At 46.4% G+C, this 20663-nt stretch overlaps 1 protein-coding gene across 1 annotated transcript in view; it reads left to right on the top strand.

The window, feature by feature from the left end:
* pfdn1 (prefoldin subunit 1) overlaps positions 1 to 20663 on the top strand; it is a 126957-nt gene that overhangs the window by 31518 nt on the left and 74776 nt on the right. Inside the window, exon 3 of the mRNA XM_038795705.1 lies at positions 13406 to 13490. Coding sequence (XP_038651633.1) covers positions 13406 to 13490 — 85 coding nt within the window. The remainder of the gene's footprint in view (positions 1 to 13405; positions 13491 to 20663) is intronic.

Below are 20663 nucleotides of genomic sequence, written 5' to 3'. Positions count from 1 at the left end.
GCCTCTGTATTGGGAACAAAATAAAAGATAGAAAATGCTGAAAATACTCAGTGGGTCTGGTAGAGTCTGGGGAGAGAGAAACAGAGTTAAAGTTTCAGGTTGATTACCTTCCTTTTGTCCACATATGGCGTTCCAGGATTAGGGTGAGGTAGTGAATCTGTAGAATTCTTTACCACAGGGAGCTGTAAAGGCTGTGTTGTTAGGTATGTTCAAGGCTGAGATGGGCAGATTTTTAATCAGTCAGGGAATCAAGGGTTATAGGGAAAAGGTGGGAAAGTGGAGTTGAGGACTATCATATCAGATTTGTCATGATCTCATTGAATGGCGAAGAAGAGTTGATGGGCCAAATGACCTACTTCTGCTCCTATGTCTTATGGTCTTATGGAAGCTGTGCGAAGGTAATTGGATATCTGCCGACAACCCGAACAAGGAGCTGAGCCATCCACCCTCGTGAGCACTAAATAAAAGTCGGAGGATCACTAAGGCAAAAGGCTAATGGAAGGATCCCCATGAAATATAACCTCTGAGAATAACTGGAATAACTAGAAATAAAGTGACTTCTGGAAGGTTATGACACACCTTTGGCAAGGTCCCTAAAGAAGTGAATGAACCTTCAGGATTTCATAAGATAAAGGAACCCCAGAGGGAATTAAAATATAGAACTGAGTTTATAGCATAAGCCTTTATAAACTATAGTGTTAAGCTAAAAGCACTTTTTTGGTACATATAAAATAAAGTTTATTTTTGTTTTAAAATGTAAAATCTTATGCATTCCCTGAATGGTAGTTTGGGCAGTTAATTATTGGGTGTCTGGATTTCTCTTTAAACATCAACCGTCCCTACCAGGATTGTAACAACGTCTGACTATCTTGATCAAATTCTTTGAATTACAAAGAGACTGGGTGAAGTTAGTGCAATAAATGTTGTACATATAAACTTTTTAAAACACATTTGATAAAGTACCTCATAACACACTTATTTGGAAATTTGAAGCACCTGAGATCAAAAGGATGATGGTAATTTGGGTGTGTAATTTACTAAGGAATAGGAGCTAGAGATCAGTGCTGGACAATGCTTTTTTGACTGTAGTAGGGTTCCCAGGCCTCTGTATTGGGAATAAAATCTCCACAGATAGCCTCTGTGGAAAGAGAAACAGAGTTTTTAAAAAATAAATGTTTTTTATTGGGTTTTTGAACAAAGTATATTTACCGTTATGCACACAGGATAAGAAACATATATATATATACATATATAGAAGGGAAGGGCACACCCAAACATACCAAAGAAAAGAAAATAGTACATAGTTAAAAAAAATAAAATACAATAAAAATAAAATAGAATAACTGATAGGATATTGTGCACCAGCTCAACAGCAGCAACTCTGTACACCTGGCAAAATTATGTACAACACATAAGTAGTTCTTGGCTAATTTCCCCTGATCCTTGTCTACCTGGCTATTCTTCCTCTTGTTCGTTGGCCACAAACAGGTCCCGGAACAGTCTCGTGAATGGCTCCCATGTTCTGTGGAAGCCGTCGTCTGACCCTCGGATGGCGAATTTGATTTTCTCCATTTGGAGAGATTCCGAGAGGTCGGACAGCCAGTCTGCAGCTTCGGGTGGTGCTGCTGACCTCCAGCCAAACAGGATTCTACGGCGGGCGATCAGGGAGGCAAAGAGAAACAGAGTTAATGTTTCAGGTCAATTACCTTTTACCTTTCTGTCCACATATTCCAGGATTAGGGTGAGGTTAGTCTGGGTTCGAGAGTCCTGCAGCCCAGCAAGGTTGAGAAAGCAGTTTTAGACAACCAGGGATCCAAAGTCTGATATTTGCTTTGGGTTGCCAGATTTCTGGGGTGATGTGGGGAGGGAAGATTTAGTCTTTTGATGGGGAGGGGACACAGGTGAATGGACAACAAATCTCCATTGACTCAATGAAAGCTATGTAAATCATAGTGAGGGGAATAGAAATAGTGGATGTCACCTATGTGGATATGCATGCAATGTGCAAGACTTATAACATATTATATGATATTCATGTTCTTTGAGAATATGCTATAAATAGAAAGAAGTGGATGGTAAACAAAAACATTCCTATTCTTGTGCACATAGCGACATTCCTGGCTATATATACTTAGTACGACAGCAAAACAAATTGGATGTAGGGTTGAAAAGTAATTCCTGAAGTCAGTATGTTACAGAGTATATGATAAATGAACATTATTCAAAAATAATGGTGTACTTATTTCTGGAAACATGCCAGTAGATTCTAAATCACTTGACTCATCATGCATGATGGCCATATTTTGTTATAGTGATACTCGGTGAAATGTTTGTATTTGTAATACAATCCTCTTTTATGCAACCCACCATTTTTATTTAAAATAAACTTGCATGCTAAGAATGAATGATTTATTATGTCTTAACCATATATTTTAAAATAATCTTCTGTGATTTATTGAAGTACAGCTAAAAATGTTTAAACATTCTTTTTTCTTTTATAGTGTTTTGGAGAGCATCCAATATCTGCAGTAACATTTTTGTGCTGTGTCCAAACCTAAATTAGAATTTAATATTCTCTTCACAGTCAACTGTAAACCAGCTTACATAAGGTCTGCAGATTGGTCTTGTCATATGTATCCGTGTGATTTTATGATGTGGACTTTCTGAAGTGACGCTGAGACACACACACCAACGATATGATCTATGGTGAATTAACTGACCTAGGCTAGCTGGCCTTGGTGTTTGTGAGTAAAGGAGAGGAAAATTGAGTCAATATTTTCACTCATGATCACCATCCTGTGATGTACAATTTAAAACAAAAATCACAAGGCTAGTGTTTTCGGACAGGATCAAATGTGACGAAGGTGTCCTACATACTCAAATAGATTGTCACTTATTATCCACGCGTGAAGAATTGCACTCTAATTACTAGAGGACTGAGGGAACCCATCAAACCACACATTGCCATAGTTGAGAAAAATGAGAAATCGGGCAAAATCAGTACTTAAGTACAAAGGTTTAGAACTTAGAACAGTACAGCACAGAACAGGCCCTTCGGCCCTCAATGTTGTGCCGAGCAATGATCACCCTACTCAAACCCACGTATCCACCCTATACCCGTAACCCAATAACCCCTCCCCCTTAACCTTACTTTTTAGGACACTACGGGCAATTTAGCATGGCCAATCCACCTAACCCGCACATCTTTGGACTGTGGGAGGAAACCGGAGCACCCGGAGGAAACCCACGCACACATGGGGAGGACGTGCAGACTCCGCACAGACAGTGACCCAGCCGGGAATCGAACCTGGGACCCTGGAGCTGTGAAGCATTTATGCTAACCACCATGCTACCATGCTGCTCATTAAAACAATTCTTGCTTGATCACCAACAAAATAAGGTGGAATTCTGTAGTGTCAGACTATTTGTGCAATAAAACATGAAAAGATACAATTCTTTTGATGTAATATAGCCATATAGTTTGCGGTATGTTATTTATTTTAATGTGTTGCTTTTTAATACATTTAATCAAAATTCCTTGCTGTGTAACTATGTCCCTTTTCCCTCGAGAACTATTGACACAGTGAATTTATTTGCCTGTGAAGTGTTCAGAAATGCAATTTGGGATCTGGAATATTCGGAATTTTTATAACGTATAATACAATTAAAGGTGGTAGGAATATGATAGAAATCTTCTAAAGTTTGATTTTTCACTTTTATATGTCTGCTCTTTCAACTATGGAATCTTAATGTCCAAATATCAACAGGATTATACAGAAGTCAACATGGATTTGTGAGAGGGAAATAATGTTTGACAAACCTTGAGGATGTGACTAGTAGAATAGCTAAGGGTAAACTGGTAGCTGTGGTGTATTTGGATTTTCAGAAAAGTTTTGACAGCGTCACTGACAAGAGGTTAGTGCGCAAAATTAATGTTCATAGTATTGTTCAATACATTGGTATGGTTTGAGAATTGTTTAGCAGACAAGAAACCAAGAGTAGGAATAAATGGGTCTTTTTCCAAGTGGCAGGCAGTGACTAGTGGGCAGGCAGTGATCAGTGCTTGGGCCCCAACTATTCACGATGTTTTTTTAAAACGCATTTGATTCAAGCTTGTATCAAAGTAGGTTATGGCAAATAAACACCCCGGGAAACATTCTTCCCAACAATCAACTATACAGTTTGCATCTTCTCTAACCGCAGGAAGTCGTACAGGTCACCCAACCAAGCTGCTACCCCCGGTGGCGATGCCGCCCGCCATTCCAGCAAAATCCGTCGCCATACAGTCAGAGAGGCGAAGGCCATGACATCGGCCTTCCTGCTCTCATGAGCTCCGGCTTCTCTGAAACCCCAAATATCGCCACCAAAGGGTCCGGGTCCACTCCCTCCTCCACTATCCTGGCTAAGACTGCGAACACTCCCGCCCAGAATCTTCCCAATTTTTCACATCCCCAAAACATGTGCACATGATTCGCTGGCCCCCGCCCACACCTCTCACACTCATCTACCCCCTGAAAGAAACCACTCGTTCTCACCCAAGTCATATGCACCCTGTGCACCATCTTGAACTGTCTGTATCAGGCTCATCCTTGCACTGGAAGATGTCCCGTTTACCCTTCGCAGTGCCTCACTCCATACTCTCCAATTGATCTCCATTCCCATCTCGGCTTCCCATTTCTCCTTGATCTTCACCACCCGCTCGCCTCCCTGCTCCCCCAGCCACTTATATATATCCCAAATTCTTCCCTCCCCTTCCACACCCGGAAGCTGCTCCAGCAGGGAGTATCCCAGCAATCTAAGGAACCCCTTCCAGACCTTTTGTGCAAAGTCCCTAACTTGTAGATACCTGAACTCACTACCCCTTGGCAGCTCTACTCTCTCCCTTAGCTCCTCCAGACTGGCGAACCCTTCCTCCAAATACAAATCGCTCACCTTGACCATTCCCTCCACCTCCTGTATACACTATCCATCGCCCCGGCTCAAACCCATGATTCTCGCACAACGGCGTTAGCACCGACATCCCTTCCACCCTAAAATGCCTCCACAGCTGATTCCGTATCTTCACCGTGGACTGCACCACTGGGCTCCCTGAATACCTACTCGGAGCCATTGGCAATGCTGCCATCAACATAGCCCTCAAACTAGACCACTTGCAAGATTCCTCCTCCATCCTAACCCACTCTACCTCTTCTCCTTCCCACCACCGCCGCACCGTATCTACATTCGATTCACGATGTTGTTACGACAACCTGGGCTAGTGCGTGGTCAATTCCAACCCCACTTGACCCGGAGTCACAACACAATTAAAATTAACTCTTAATTTTAAAAAAGTACCTCAACTCGTTGGTCTTTGGCTGCCCAATGACTGCAGTCAACAGGTTTGTAAATTTAAAGCACAATTAGCTTTTATTAATAACAATAACTCTAATTATTTTTTAAAAAATAATAATTTTAATCAAATTTTCACATTTTCACAAAAACGAAAACAGTAACAGAAAATTCTGAGACTGACCTTCTGATTTTACCGTTCTGCCAGGAGATCTAGGAATGGTTGCCATCTCCTGAAAAACCCCTGCACTGACCCACTTAGGGCAAATTTCACCCTCTCCAATTGAATAAACCCCGCCATATCGTTGACCCAGGCCTCCACGCTTGGGGGCCTCGCATCCTTCCACTGAAGAAGAGGAGGAGTTCATCCTTTCCAGGGCATCCGCCCACGTCCCCTCCTCAGTCTACTCACCCAGCTCCTCCTCCCATTTACCTTTCAGCTCCTCCACCGAGGCCTCGTCTACCTCCAGCATCACCTGGTATGCTTCCGAGACCCTCCTCTCTCCAACCCACACCCCCGAGAGCACCCTGTCCTGAACCCCACGCGGTGGCAGCAGAGGGAACCCCGCCACCTGCCGCCTGACAAACGCCCTTACTTGCATGTACCTAAAAGTGTTCCCCGGGGGGAGCCCAAACTTCCCTTCCAGCTCACCCAGGCTCGCGAACTTCCCATCTCCTGATACCTGCCATGTGCCAACTCAGGAACCCGCCATCAATTCTCCCTGGAACAAACCGGTGGTTCACCCGTATTGGGGACCCCATCGAGGCCCCACCTCCCCCTGTGCCGCCTCCATTGCCCCCAAATCTTGAGGGTAGCCGCCACCACCGGGCTCATGGTATACCTCGTTGGAGGGAGCAGCAGCGGCGCCGTCACCAGCGCCTCCTGGCTCGTGCCCACACAGGATGCCACCTCCATCCTCTTCCATGCTGCCCCCACCCCGTCCATTACCCACTTGTGCACCATCGCTGCGTTGGCAGCCCAATAATACCCACAGAGGTTAGGCAGCGCCAGCCCCCTCCCCCCTATCCCTGCCCCGCTCCAGAAACACCCGTCTCACCCTCGGGGTCCCGTGCGCCCACACAAATCCCAGAATGCTCCTGTTAACCCGCCTGAAAAATGCCTTCGGGATAAGGATGGGGAGGCACTGGAGAGCACCGTCATCTTGACTGACTGCACCCTACCCGCCAGAGACAGCGGCAGCATGTCCCACCTCTTAAACTCCTCCTCCATTTGCTCCACCAGCCTTGTGAGGTTAAGCTTATGCAAGGCCCCCCAGCTCCTGGCCACCTGAACCCCCAAGTACCTGAAGCTCCTCTCCGCCCTTTTCAGCGGGAGCCTCCTAATCCCCCCCTCCTGGTCCCCCGGGTGCACCACAAACAGCTCGCTTTTCCCAAACTTAAGCTTATACCCTGAAAAATCCCCAAATTCCCGGAGAATCCCCATCACCACCGGCATTCCCTCCACCGGGTCCGCCACATACAACAAAAGGTCGTCCGCATAGAGCGACACTCGGTGCTCCTCCCCATCCCGGACCAGCCCCCTCCAATCCCCCGATTCCCTCAGCGCCATAGCCAGGGGTTCAATTGCCAGCGCAAAAAGTAGGGGGACAGGGGACCCCCCTGCCTCGTCCCTCGATACAATCGAAAATACTCTGACCTCCTCTTATTCGTGGCCACACTCGCCATCGGGGCCTCGTACAACAGCCTCGCTGAACTTACAAACCCCTCCCCAAACCCGAACCTTTCCAGCACCTCCCACAAGTACCCCCACTCGACCCTATCAAAGGCCTTCTCCGCATCTTGTGCCACCACTATCTCCGCCTCCCCTTCCACCGCCGGCATCATTATAACGTTCAAGAGCCTCTGTATATTAGTGTTCAGCTGCCTCCCCTTCACAAACCCCGTTTGATCCTCGTGAATAACATGCGGCACACAGTCCTCAATCCTCATGGCTAAGATAGATCTTTGCCAACAACTTGGCGTCCACATTCAAGAGAGATCGGCCTGTATGACCCACACTGCAGGGGATCCTTGTCTCGCTTAAGAATCAAGGAGATCAGCGCCCGAGACATTGTCGGGGGCAAAGCCCACCCCTCCCTTGCCTCGTTAAAGGTCCTAACCAACAGGGTGCCCAGCAGGTCTGCATACATCTTGTAAAATTCTACCGGAAACCCACCCGGCGCCTTCCTCGACTGCAAGTTCCCTATCCCTTTGACCAGCTCCTCGAGCTCAACTGGCGCCTCCAGACCCTCCACCCGTCCTTCCTCTCCTCCACCCTCGGAAATCTCAGCCGGTCTAAAAAGCGAGAGGCCCCCCCCGCCCCCGCCCCCCCGCCCGCCGGAGGTTCGGGCCGATATAGTCTGTCATAAAAGTCCCCGAAGACCCCATTAATGTCTACCCCCCTCCGCACCACATTTCCTCCCTGATCCTTAACACCACCAATCTACCTGGCGGTATCCCGCTTACGGAGCTAGTGTGCCAGCATCCTGCTCGCCTTCTCCCCATACTCGTACACCGCACCCTGAGCCTTTCTCCATTGAGCCTCCACCTTTCTGGTGGTCAACAAGTCGAACTCAGCCCGAAGGCTGCGCCGCTCCCTCAGCAATCCCTCCTCCGGGGCCTCCGCGTACCTCCTGTCCACCCTCACCATCTCCCCCACCAATCTCTCCCTTTCTCTCTGCTCCCCTCGCTCCCTGTGGGTCCGAATGGAGATCAACTCTCCCCGAACCACCGCCTTCAGCTCCTCCCAGATCGTCCCCACTCGGACCTCCCCATTATCATTGGCCTCTAGATACCTCTCGATACATTCTTGAACCCGCCCCCTCACCGCCTTGTCCGCCAGCAGCCCCACCTCCAAGCGCCACAACGGGCGCTGGTCCCTCTCCTCCCCCAGCTCGAGGTCCACCCAATGCGGGGCATGGTCCGAAATGGCTATCGCCGAGTACTCAGCATCTACTACCCTCGCAATCAGCGCCCTACTCAAAACGAAAAAATCGATCTGGGAGTAGGCCTTATGCACATGGGAGAAGTATGAAAATTCCCTGGCCCTCAGCCTCGCGAACGTCCATGGATCCACCCCTCCCATCTGGTCCATAAAACCCCCTCAGCACCTTAGCTGCCGCAGGCTTCCTACCCGTCCTGGAACTGGATTGATCCAGTGGCGGATCCAGCACCGTGTTGAAATCCCCCCCCCCCCGCCATTACCAGGCCCCCCGCCTCCAAATCTGGAATCTGGCCCAACATGCGCCTCATGACACCTGCATCATCCCAATTCGGGGCGTATACATTGACCAGCACCACCTGCTCCCCTTGCAGCTTGCCGCTCACCATCACGTACCTCCCACCGCTGTCTGCCACCACACTCGACGCCTCAAACGACACCCTCTTCCCCACCAGGATCGCCACCCCCCGATTTTTTGCATCCAGCCCCGAATGAAACACTTGGCCCACCCACCCCTTCCTTAACCTAACCTGATCCGCCACCTTCAGGTGCGTCTCCTGAAGCATAGCCACGTCCGCCTTCAGCCCCCTCAGGTGCGCAAACACGCGGGACCGTTTAACCGGCCCATTCAGTCCCCTCACATTCCAGGTGATCAGCCGGATCGGAGGGCCACCTGCCTCCCTCCCCCGTCGACTAGCCATCACCCTTCCATAATCCGCCACGTGCCCGCGCCCCCCGCTCAGCCTGTTCCCCACAGCGACAGACCCCCATACCGACCCCCTCTACACACTCCAGCTCCTTCATGGCCATTCCAGCAGCAACCCGGTATCCCACCCTCTTCTTCCCCCCCCCGCTCCCCAAAACCTCCCCATCCCCCCCAGCTGCGTAACTCCAGTCATTGTACTTCCGTAAGCCAGCCAACTCCTGCTGACCCCAGCTGCTCCCGCCACCCCAATTAACCTCCCCAGTGACACACCCCCATTCCCCCAATGCCGACCCCGCCCCTGCGTTTCCAGCGTGGGAGAAAAGCCCGCGCCCCCATTCCAAGCCCCGCCCCCCGACCCAAAACGCGGGAAGACAGGCACATGACCCAACAGAGCCGCGAACCCCACCCAAACCCGCAACCACTGAAATAATAAAAATCCCAACATGATATGATAAAACACCCAAGTAAACAGAAGCAGACAAGAAAAAACAGAACAGCAAAAAAACATCGTCCAATTGAACCAAAAAGAAAAAAGCGAAAGGATATCAAGGAGGACAAAGCCTCCGGGCTGTGCACAATGTTCTCCAGCCCCCAGTCTTCAGTTCAAGTCCAGCTTCTCTGCCTGGACAAAGGTAGGGCGGACCAGCACCGCCCTAGGCGGCTCGTTCGGCTTGGGCTTCCGCAGCATCATCTGATGGGCACCCTCCAGCTCCAGGGGTCCCCGTAACAACCCCGCGGCCATCAGCGAGTTCAGCATCAGGACCACGCAGGCCCCCAAATCCGAACCTTCCAGCCCCTCCGAGAGGCCCAAAATCCGCAGATTCTTCCGGCGGGAGCGATTCTCCATCTCCTCCATCCTTGGCAACCATTTCTTGTGAAGCGCCTCGTGCGACTCCACCTTCACCGCCAGGCCCAGGAGTTCATCCTCGTTCTCCGAAGCCTTCTGCTGCAGCCCCCGAATCTCCGCAGCTTGAGCCGTCTGAGTCGCCCCGAGCCTGTCCAGTGATGCCCTCAACGGCTCCAGGATCTCAGCCTTTAGTTACTGGAAGGAGCGCAGCAGCAGCTCCTGCTGCTCCCTCGCCCACTGCTGCCACGCTGCTGGTTCCCCGCCCGCCGCCATCTTGTCCTTTCTGCCTCACACCTTCTTCTGCTGCAAAGTTGATTTTCTGGTCGCCACTTCTAGTCCAGCCCATCCACCGGCCGCCAAGCACAGAGGCTGCGTTCCCACCCGGGGAAAAGTCAAAACAGCGCCGTTGCGGGCCCTTAAAAGAGCCCGAAAGTCCAAAAATAGCGGTAGCTACCGAACGTGCGGTTTAGCACTGCATCGCCGCAACAGGAAGTCAACAATAACTCTAATTAAATAGGCAACAAATGCACTTGGTTAATTATTATCCAATTTCTAAACCCCATTCTTTAACTCGTCCTACCCTCTACACACACACACAAGACAGAAAAACACAGAAGGGAAAGAGGGGTGAAAAAATATTCCGAAAAGGAAATGAATGAAAGTTTGTTTCAGATGGAAGTCTTCCTGTTACATTTTTCTTCAGTCTAGGCCTCTAGTTGGATGTCGATGCTTTCAGTCTGCAATGGTTTTCACTGTAGATTCATAAGTGTCTCGAAACTTCCTGCAGAGCCAGCAGGCAGGAAGCATTTTGGAGAGAGAGAGAGAGAGCAACACACAGTCTCTCCTCTCCACATCCAGGAATGTTTTCCGGGGTTCTCCAAAAACATCGTACCTGGCAGAACCCAATCACTGTCTGTTGCCGGGCAAGATATGGTCCTTGGCCAATCCATTGGCCACCAGTCAACCAATCAAACCAATTCCCTCCAATCTCATTTTTTTTTTGAAAACATTTTATTGAGGCATTTAGCATTTTAACATTTTAACATTCTAAACAACTGAGCAATCCAACACACGCAAAAAATCCCACAATAACATACCCAACTTCCCCCCGCCCTAATTCCTAGCTACCCGTATATTAGATTCCCTGGTCTTATTTTTCACTTTCATTCCCCCCCTCCTGCTGACAGTCAATTTTCCTTGATGAAGTCGATGAACAACTGCCACCTCTGAGCGAACCTCTGTCGTGAACCCCTTAAGGCGAACTTAATCTTCTCTAGCCTAAGAAACCCTGCCATGTCACTGACCCGCACCCCTGACACACCCCGGGCGCCCGGATCTTCCAACATTTCAAATGTTGCCATCTCTGGACTGAGAGTCACCCTTCCTTCCAGAACCTCTGACATGACATCTGAAAATCCCTGCATCCCTCCGATCTCTTGAATAGAAAGTCTGCGTTCTTCTGTTCAGAAGCTAAAACTTAAAGCAATGTACTATTTTGCAACTTTTGAGTTCCTCACTTCCCCAGCTCAATTTAAAGGTATATATCCATGAAAGATCCATGGAACAAAAATGATGACGACAATCTGAAAGAAATAGGAAATAAGGGAATCATTAGGAAGGGCCTTTACAATATACATCAATGATTTAGATGAGGGAACCAAAAGTAATATTTATAAGTTTGCTGATGACATGTAACTTGGTTGGAACGTGAGTGCTGAGGAGGCTGTTAAGAGGCTTAATTGATTTAGACAAGTTCACTGAGTGGGCAAATACATGACAGAAGCAGTATAATGTGGATAAGTGTGAAGTTACCCACTTTGGATGGAGAAACAAAATGGTGTTAAATGGTGATAAATTTGGAAATGTTGACGTACAAAGGGACCTTGGTGTCCTAGTGCACCAGTCACCAAACAAAAGCATGCAGGTACAGCAGTAGTTAGGAAGACAAATGGTATGTTGGCCTTCATTGCAAGAGGACTTGAGTATACAAGCAAGGATGTCTTACTGCAGCTGTAAAGGGCTTGGTGTGACCACTCAGAATCACTGCAGTGCAGGAGGCCATTCGGCCCATAGAGTCTGCACCAACCCTCTGAAAGCGCACCCTAACCTCGGCCCATGTCCCCATCCTATCCCCGTAACCCAATAACAACCCCACCTAATCTTTTGGACACTAAGGGGCAATTTAGCATGGTCAATCTATCTATCCTGCTCATCTTTGGACTGTGAGAGGAAACCGGAGCACCCGGAGGAAATCCACACAGACACGGGGAGAACGCACAAACTCTACACAGACAGTGACCCAAGGCTGGAATTGAATCCGGTCCCTGGCGCTGTGAGGCGGCAGCGCTAACCACTGCCACCATGCCACCCTAATGATCCACCTGCAGTATTGTGTGCCGTTTCGGTTTCCTTGTCTATGAAAAGATATTCTTGTCATAGAGAGTGTGCAGTAAAGGTTCACCAAATTGAAGACTGGGATGGCAGGACTGTCGTATGAAGAGAGATTGGGTCAACTGGGCCTGTATTCACTGGAATTTAGAAGAATGATTGAATCCAATTGAAACATATTACAATTCTGACCCGGCTGGACAGATTGGATGCAGGGATGTTGTTTCCACTGGCTTGGGACTCTAGGACAAAAGGTCACAGTCTTGGCATACGGGCCATTTAGGACTGAGATGAGGAGAAATTTCCTCACTTAGAGGGTGGTGAACTTGTGGAATTCTCTACCACAGAAGGCTGCGGAGGTCGAATCACTGAATATATTTAAGAAGGAAATAGATTTCTAGACTCAAAGGCGTCAGGTGTCAAGGTGTATGGGAACAGCGCTGGAGTATGGCATTAAGATAATCAGCCAGGATTACTTTGAGTGGAAGAGCAAGCTTGAAGGACCAGCTCCTACTTTCCAAGTTTCTATGCTTTTAGTAAAGTCTTGTATATCATTAAAAAAAATTCAAGACCCCTCATTTTGGATAAAAATATGAAAACATTGTCACACTTTCAAAGGGTTTTGTTGTTGGATATTGGGGAAGGGATCTCCATGGCATTATCGTTTTATTGAGGCATTCATACGTACATACAAATTCTTAGAAGTAAGAAGTGAGGTAATGTGAAGGGCCACAATGTTAATCAGTTCATCCAGTTGCGATTTTAGTTCCAGACAGTATTTCCCATGTCCTACAGAGTTTAATTAAAATCCACAAAAAATAAAAGTTCAGATGCAATGTTAAACAGTAGCAGATCTCTACACATGCATGCCACGTATTACTTCCTGTTGCGTTTGCCCAAAACAATGTTAATTTTTGCTTTTTTGCTCTAGTTATTCCTGCACTCCCTTTTTGCTGCTACAAATTAAATTATTTCATATATATGCAAATTTCATGCAATACAACAATTAGGGCAACACACACACCCTCACACATATACATCTCCATATATTTGGCAAAGGTTGCATTGAACTTCTGTGCACTGGTTATGGAAGTTTGCCAACTTTCAGGCTTGGAAAAAAGTTTCATGATTAATTGATATTTTTAAATCTATCCCTACTGCAAATTAAAACATCATGGTTTCTGATTATTTTTAGGTTTATTCTTCAGCCAAAAGTTGTAATTCACAAACAGCTCGTCGAAAAACAGAAACTAGCAGAAGAAAAGATCAAAGAACTTGAGGTGAGTCCTGATTGATCCTGCTTTCAGCATGGAACTGAAGAATGCTGAAATGGAACTTTCTTTTTAAAACAAGTGATTTGCATTTCTTGTTATGGCTGCGCCTCCCTCTCCTGCAAGGGGCTTAATTAAACAATGCCCTTCACCTGTGTATCTGAACAATATAATGTAATATATGAACGTACCATTAACACTACCCTTCTTGGTGACATCAGCTTGCACATGCTGATCCCAACCCTTTGTTGCCAATCTTGAATTGTGGACCATCGTTTTATTATTCAAAATACTTGGTTGGCAGCATTGTGAATGAACAGAAACTTCTGTCAGCTCAACAGCAATAAGACCGGCTAACATTTCCAATCTTTAGCTTCTGCCACTCCACAATTCCATCCTTTTTCCTGCTGCTTGCATTGATTGAGCCCAAAGGTTGATAACTGTAGAATCCTATTTGACCCTAAATTGCATTTCAAATCCCACATCTTGACAACTTATTTTAAACTATGTAATATTTTTCAACCTTGCCGGACATCATCTCCACTGTCCCAGAAATCTTTATCAATGTCTTTATGCCTTTAGACTTGATTAATCATGCAGCTTCCTCAGTAGCTTTTAAAAAAAATTGAATTACTGCAGTGCATGTGGTGTACGTACACTCAGTCCTGGAGGGAGAAAGTTCCAGGATTTTGACCCAGTGACGTTGAAGGAACAGTGATACAGTTCCAAGTCATGATGATGTGTGACTTGGATAAAATTTGCAGCTGGTGGTGCTCTCATCTGCCTGCTGCTGTTGCTCTCTTAGTTGGAATATGCTGTCAAAGGAGCCTCGGCATATGTCTGCATTGCATCTTGTAGATAGCCACAGTGCACAGGTGGAGGGACTGAATGTTTTTAAAAATAAATTTAGAGCACCCAATTATTTTTTCCAATTAAGGGGCAATTTAGCGTGGCCAATTCACCTAACCTGCACATCTTTGGGTTGTGGGGGCGAAACCCACGCAGACACGGGGAGAATGTGCAAACTCCACATGGACAGTGACCCAGGGCCGGGATTCGAACCCGGGTCCTCAGCGCCGTAGGCAGCAATGCTAACCACTGTGCCACCGTGCTGCCCGGGGACTGAATGTTTTAGGTATTGGATGAGGAGCCTGGCTTATTTTATGAAACTGTTAGCCTACTGCTATAATTAAATGGACAAATCAGATATGGGGTTGTTTTATTAGGCAGGAAGAGAATGATCAAAAGAGAACTTATTAATGTTGTATAAGTGGCACTGATTGATTCACAGCTTTGAGTACTTTGTGCATATCCAGTCGTTAAATCTTTATGGAGGACAGATATCAATGCAAACTAACTTTAGTTATGGAGCATCCAATAAAGTTTGTCGAAAAGAAAGACTTGCATTCATGTAATGCCTTTCATGATCATATGGTGTTAAAAAGTGCTTTATATCTAATAATGAAGAATTTTTGGAGTGTAGTCGCTCTTGTAATATAGGAAACACGGCAACCAATATGCATACAGCAAACTCCCACAAATGTGATAATGACCAGACAATCTTATTTTGTGATGCTGATTGATGGATAGTTCTTCTACTCTTCTTCAAATATTTAAAGAACAAGGAGGCATCAAAAATTAGGTTTTAAACTTGTAGAATAAATTACCATAAAAGTTAATTGACGGGAAGGATATATATAAAAGTACAAGAAGCAACTAGATGAGTTTCTGTAGAAATAATTACCATGATGGGTATGGCAATTAAGTGGGGTTGTGATTCATTGAAAAGAAATTGGCTTATTGGACATAATGACCTTTCTTATTCCTGCTTGTCTTTGTGACATGACTTGCAAAAAGTAGGAGTTTTTCAGTTCTTACAGCGCTATTTAGTCTTGCCTATAATTGTAGGGAAGTTCCACAATGATTTGCCCTTAGTTTTGTGTGGTAACATTAGTCACACTATTTACTGGAGTAACTGTATGAAGTTTTGGTATTGGCTATAAACCAAAATTCTTTTGCCATAGACTTATTATTTGGATAAAATGATGGCGATGATTATCAAGATGACAAAATTGAACTTACGAAGTGTTTGGTATTAGTTGCTCTGTGTTATATGAAGTGTATTGCAAATAACATTCAAAATGGTGACATTTCTTGAATAAAATTTTGTAAATGGGTTTGCTTAAAGATATTTAATTCTGTGGGAGAAATGGAAGAATGGCATTAGTAGCTATTGAAGTTTCTTTCTCTGTGGTGCACACAGTGGTCTCCGGAGGTCATGTAGTTGTGACGTGAAACTAAAATGATAGCGCAGAAAGAAAACTTCAAATTATATAGTGCCTTGTTATGCCCTTGGGGTGCTCCAAAGTGTTGCACGTTCAATTAGTTACCTTTGACCAACAGTCACTGTTATATAGGTAAACATGACAACAAATTTCTGCAAAGCAAAGTCCTGGGAACAACCAATTAGACAAATGATTGGTTAATCTTCCTACGGCGATGGTTAAGGGAGTATTGGTAGGGCATTGGAGAAATCCATGTCCATCTTCATTATAATTCCATGAAATTGTGTAGTTATCTGTAACCAGCAGAAGGTTGCACGTTGAATTTCTAGGTACAGTGGAACTGTTGCCTTATTATACAAGCCTTTGCAATCTGTGTTCTTTCTCTTTAGGTCTAAACCCAAGACCCTGTTTTCCATCTATGTTTTCAATGATAGATGAACAACAAGCTATCTATCAATACCATTATATTCCTCCCCTGTGTTATTCCCTACAACCTAATACAGTCCATCGTAACCACTTTTTCATATATTCCCAATTCACATCCTCATGCATTTTCCCACATCAATCACATGTCAGCACAGTCTGCCAAAGTAAGTTGATTCCTCTGCATGTGATCCGCTTAATTTCTATTAGTTGTACCTCACTGTTTTGGATCATCAGCAGACTGAGAGCTTTGTAACTTCCAAGATCTAAGACAGCTTCAAGATGCATATTTTCAAGCAGAATTATAAATTGAGTGACTTTTGAACTTGGTTAAATCTGTTGTTCACTTTTGATTCTGTTCAATGTAACTGTATACTTGATTTGTAGTTGTAACCTAAAATAAGTGGGTTGCTAGAGTGCTATTTCTCTTATTGGTTGGAAAGATCATGAGTGTAGTATTTCCACAGTAAGTCTCATTGGAAAAAATATACAGGGTGGCCATATGATCTGCTACCTGAAATTATTTGACCCTATAAGGTAAACAGAGGTTGGACTTGCCAGTAGAGATGAAACTTTAAGGGATGACGTCTGTGGAACATGCCCAATTCATTACAATTGTTGCATTGCCCCCATGTTATATTACGAATTGCACCCACTAATACATGGACAATTTCTCTTTGCTTTCTTTATTGCTGTTAATTTTTAGGTAGCAATTAAAAACAATCTCCCTAACCGTCCAATTTTCTGAAAATAATATTTTCATTAGATATTGCTCAAATATTTGAAACTAAATTCAGTCTTGTTCACTTGAAAATAGACTAATCATTCGCGTTCAAGGGCAGTGCGGTGGCGCAGTGATTAGCATTGCTGCCTCACAACGCTGAGGTCCCAGGTTCGATCCCGGCTCTGGGCACATTCGCCCCGACAACCCAAGGATGTGCAGGGTAGGTGGATCGGACACGCTAAATTGCCCCTTAATTGGAAAAAATGAATTGGGTGCTGTAAATTTAAAAAAAAAAAATTATTCACATTCATATAGTTTAACATTTTGGTATAATACTATCAAGGGAATAGCATGCACAATATTTCATGAACTATTTTTCACATTTTATTGTTATCGCATCAGAACCTCATATTTTTCCTTTGTTTAATTTAAGAAAGTGTACATAGTATAACCTCTTTAAGCCCACATCAGATAACAGTTGTCAAAAATTCATATTACTTCCAAGTACACTGGAACAAATTCACAAAGGAGTATTGTAAATTATTAAACATGGGATTTCCAGAGGCGGCCATGGAGTGAGTGGTCGCACATTTGACAGCTCCCGCACAAGGCGTTTTTTCCCGACCCTCATCCCCGCTTGTTGGGTGGCTGTTTTGGTGAAAACTGGTTTTGGGGTGACTGAAGAAAGTTAAACTCCACCTGTGGGGTTGGTGGATGAATCCACAGACCAGAAGTGGGTCGTGAAGAAGGGAGCAGTTGGAGCAAGAGAATCTTCGTGTGCCACAGATCAAGATGATGGAGGGTAAAGGGACAGCCCTGCCTGCCCTGTGGTCAACGAAGCAGCTGGTGGACTTCTAAAACGTGAAGTTCAGCCGGCAGAGGAGGGAAGCCCAGGAAGACCTAGCCAAGGCGGTGGAACCATTAAAATCGAGAATTGACCGAGTGGAATAGAATCCCAGGCCAGACTGTTCGGAAGGTGGAGGAGATGGTGGGGGAGCACGAGGAGCAGCTTGCTTCATTGGCGGCCAAAATAGGAATGATGTGGGAGACCCAGAAGCGGTTGAAGGAAAAGGTGGAGGACCTGGAGGATCGCTCCAGGAGACATAATCGTAAGAATCGTGGGGATGTCTGAAGACATCGAGGGAGCGGACACTGGCTTGGATAGAGTCAAGATGTTGGAGAAGCGGATGGGTGAGGCTGCCTTTGAGCAGCCCTGGAGGTTGACCAGCGCACATGCCGCTGATGAGGAAGCCGCAGGGTGATAGTGGTGCGTCTCCACCAATTCCTGGATAAGGAGAAGTTATTGAGATGGGCGAGGCAGACGAGGAGGTGCACTTGGGAAGGGAGCGGCGAGGAGGTGCACCTGGGAAGGGAACGAGCTTTGGGTGTACCAGGACCTGGGTGCAGACCTGGCGAAGAGCGCAGCATTCAATCGGGTGAAGACTGTCCTCTTTCAAAAGGGGGTGAAGCTCGGGATGCACCCGACCCGCCTCTGGGTGACTTTCAACAGGTGAGAACATATTTTGGGACACCAGAGGAGGCAATGAAGTTTTTAAGAGACAATGGACTGGCAGGAGAAGGAGGACACTGAACTTTGAAGTTGGTGTGAGGAGATGTTTGCTTTTTCTGTCTTTTTCGTTTGTTGGTTGTTGGGGAACCTTTCTCCTTTGAGATGTTTTGTTGGGTTTGGTGGCGGGATGCTTGGGGAGTGTCGAGGGTGAGTGAACCTTTTCTCTTGTTCCATTGCTGTTGGTGTTATGGAGGTATGCGAGCGGGGTGAGGGGAATTAGGCAGTACGGTAGCATAGTGGTTAGCACAGTTGCTTCACAGCTCCAGGATCCCAGGTTCGATTCCCGGCTTGGGTCACTGTCTGTGTGGAGTCTGCACGTTCTAGCCGTGTGTGGGTTTCCTCCGGGTGCTCCGGTTTTCTCCCATAGTCCAAAGATGTGCAGGTTCGGTGGATTGGCCATTCTAAATTGCCATTAGTGTCCAAAAAAAAGGTTAAGTGGGGTTACTGGGTTACGGGGATAAAGGGGATAGGGTGGAAAAGTGGGGCTTAAGTAGGGTCCTCTTTCCAAGGGATGGTGCAGACTCAATGGGCTGAATGGCCTCCTGCACTGTAAATTCTATGAAATCAGTTGGGGGGGGGGATAGGAAGCTCGGGCGCCTTGGGCAGAGGCTGCCAGGCTATCTAGACGGGCCAGTTAACGGGAGTGCAGTGGGAGGTGACCAGGTGGTAAGTGCAGTCGAGAGGGATGGAATTGTTATTTTGTTCAGGAGAGGGGGGCTGCTGACAAAGATGTGGCTACTGTGGCGCAGCAAGACAAATAGCGATGACGGTGGGCATCCGAGTGTGGGCCTGGAGGGTCATATGGCATGTGATTGTCCCTTTAAGAAAGGTTTTGTCTTATCACATGGTTTCAGCGATGTAATTTTGTGGGTGGAGTGGGGCTGTGGCTGTGAGGTGAGAGGGGGTTTCAGTTTTGGACAACAGAATTATTTAAAAGCTGCCCTATTAAAAAACATGTTGGTTGTGGCTAACTGCTTTGGTAACTGTAAAGATATAGTTTGCTTTCTGGAAGGAGTTTGGATCTGCTCGTTGAGACTGGATCAGAATCTCGGGGAAAGACCAGTCCCATTCAATGAGAATGCAGTGTGCTGGGCCACGCCCTTGAAAAGGGGGTTGGTTTGTTGGATTTTGTTACTGAATTGGAACAGTTAAAAGGGGAATTAATTTAGTGTTATATACATGGGCCACTATAGCTATGTGGTGTATTTATATTTGTAATTGATAAAAATTATTGCTGTGTTTAGAGATATATATGTGTTAACTACATTCTTAGAATAAACCTTGTTTTGATTAAATTGTCTAGGAAGTCTGATGAATCACACCTGCAGCAAAGGCTTTTGCTAATTCTAGCCGAATTTAACATAAAAGTCAGGTGAACTTCATAATACACTTTGGAGCTTCTAAGCCCTGGCCCATACACATGTGACATGGGCCAGGGGCTGGCCCAGGAAAGGGTATGGTTGATCGGCAGGTGAGGGGAGCGGGGTGCCCCCATATCAAGCTTCTCACACGGAATGTAGGAGGGCTGAATGGGCCATTCAGTCGCTTGTGTTCGACCGCTTGAGGAGCTTGAAGGTACATGTGGCCTTTTTGCAAGAAACACACTTGAAAGTGGGGGATCAGACAAGGCTAAGGAAAGGGTGGGTAGGGCAAGTCTTTCATTCGGTGTTGAGAGGGGTAAACAGACGGGTGGCGTTTGAGGTGGGGAACATTGTGGCAGATTTGGGAGAGAGGCTCGTGATGGTGAGTGGGAAGCCTGGAAGGGATGCCGGTGGTTTTGGTTAATGTTTATGCCCCAAACTGGGATGACAGGCAGTTCATGAGGGGGGTTTTGGGGAAGATCCCAGACCTAGACTCACATCGGTTGAGAATGGGGGGGTGGGGGGGTTGAAACATGGCCATTGAACCAGGTTTGCACCGGTCGAGCCCGAGGTCCGAGAGAGTGTCTGTCAGCAGTGGCGAAGGAGCTGAAGGAGTTCATGGAGCGTATGGGTGGGGGTGTGGTGGTGGGGGGGGGGGGGGGGGGGGGGGGGGGGGAGTGCAGACAGTGAAAATGATGGTGCTGCCGAGCTTCCTATTTATCTCTCAGAACCTCCCGATCTTCGTACCAGAATCATTCTTTAAGAAAGTCAATACTTTGATCTTGGGATTTATGTGGGCAGGGAAAATGGTTAAGAAGT

The sequence above is a fragment of the Scyliorhinus canicula genome, chromosome 4 (genome assembly GCF_902713615.1).
Source record: "Scyliorhinus canicula chromosome 4, sScyCan1.1, whole genome shotgun sequence".
In the NCBI taxonomy this organism is placed as follows: Eukaryota; Metazoa; Chordata; class Chondrichthyes; order Carcharhiniformes; family Scyliorhinidae; genus Scyliorhinus; species Scyliorhinus canicula.
The sequence above is the reverse complement of the archived record's forward strand: the minus strand, read 5'-3'. Positions and strand labels throughout refer to the sequence as shown.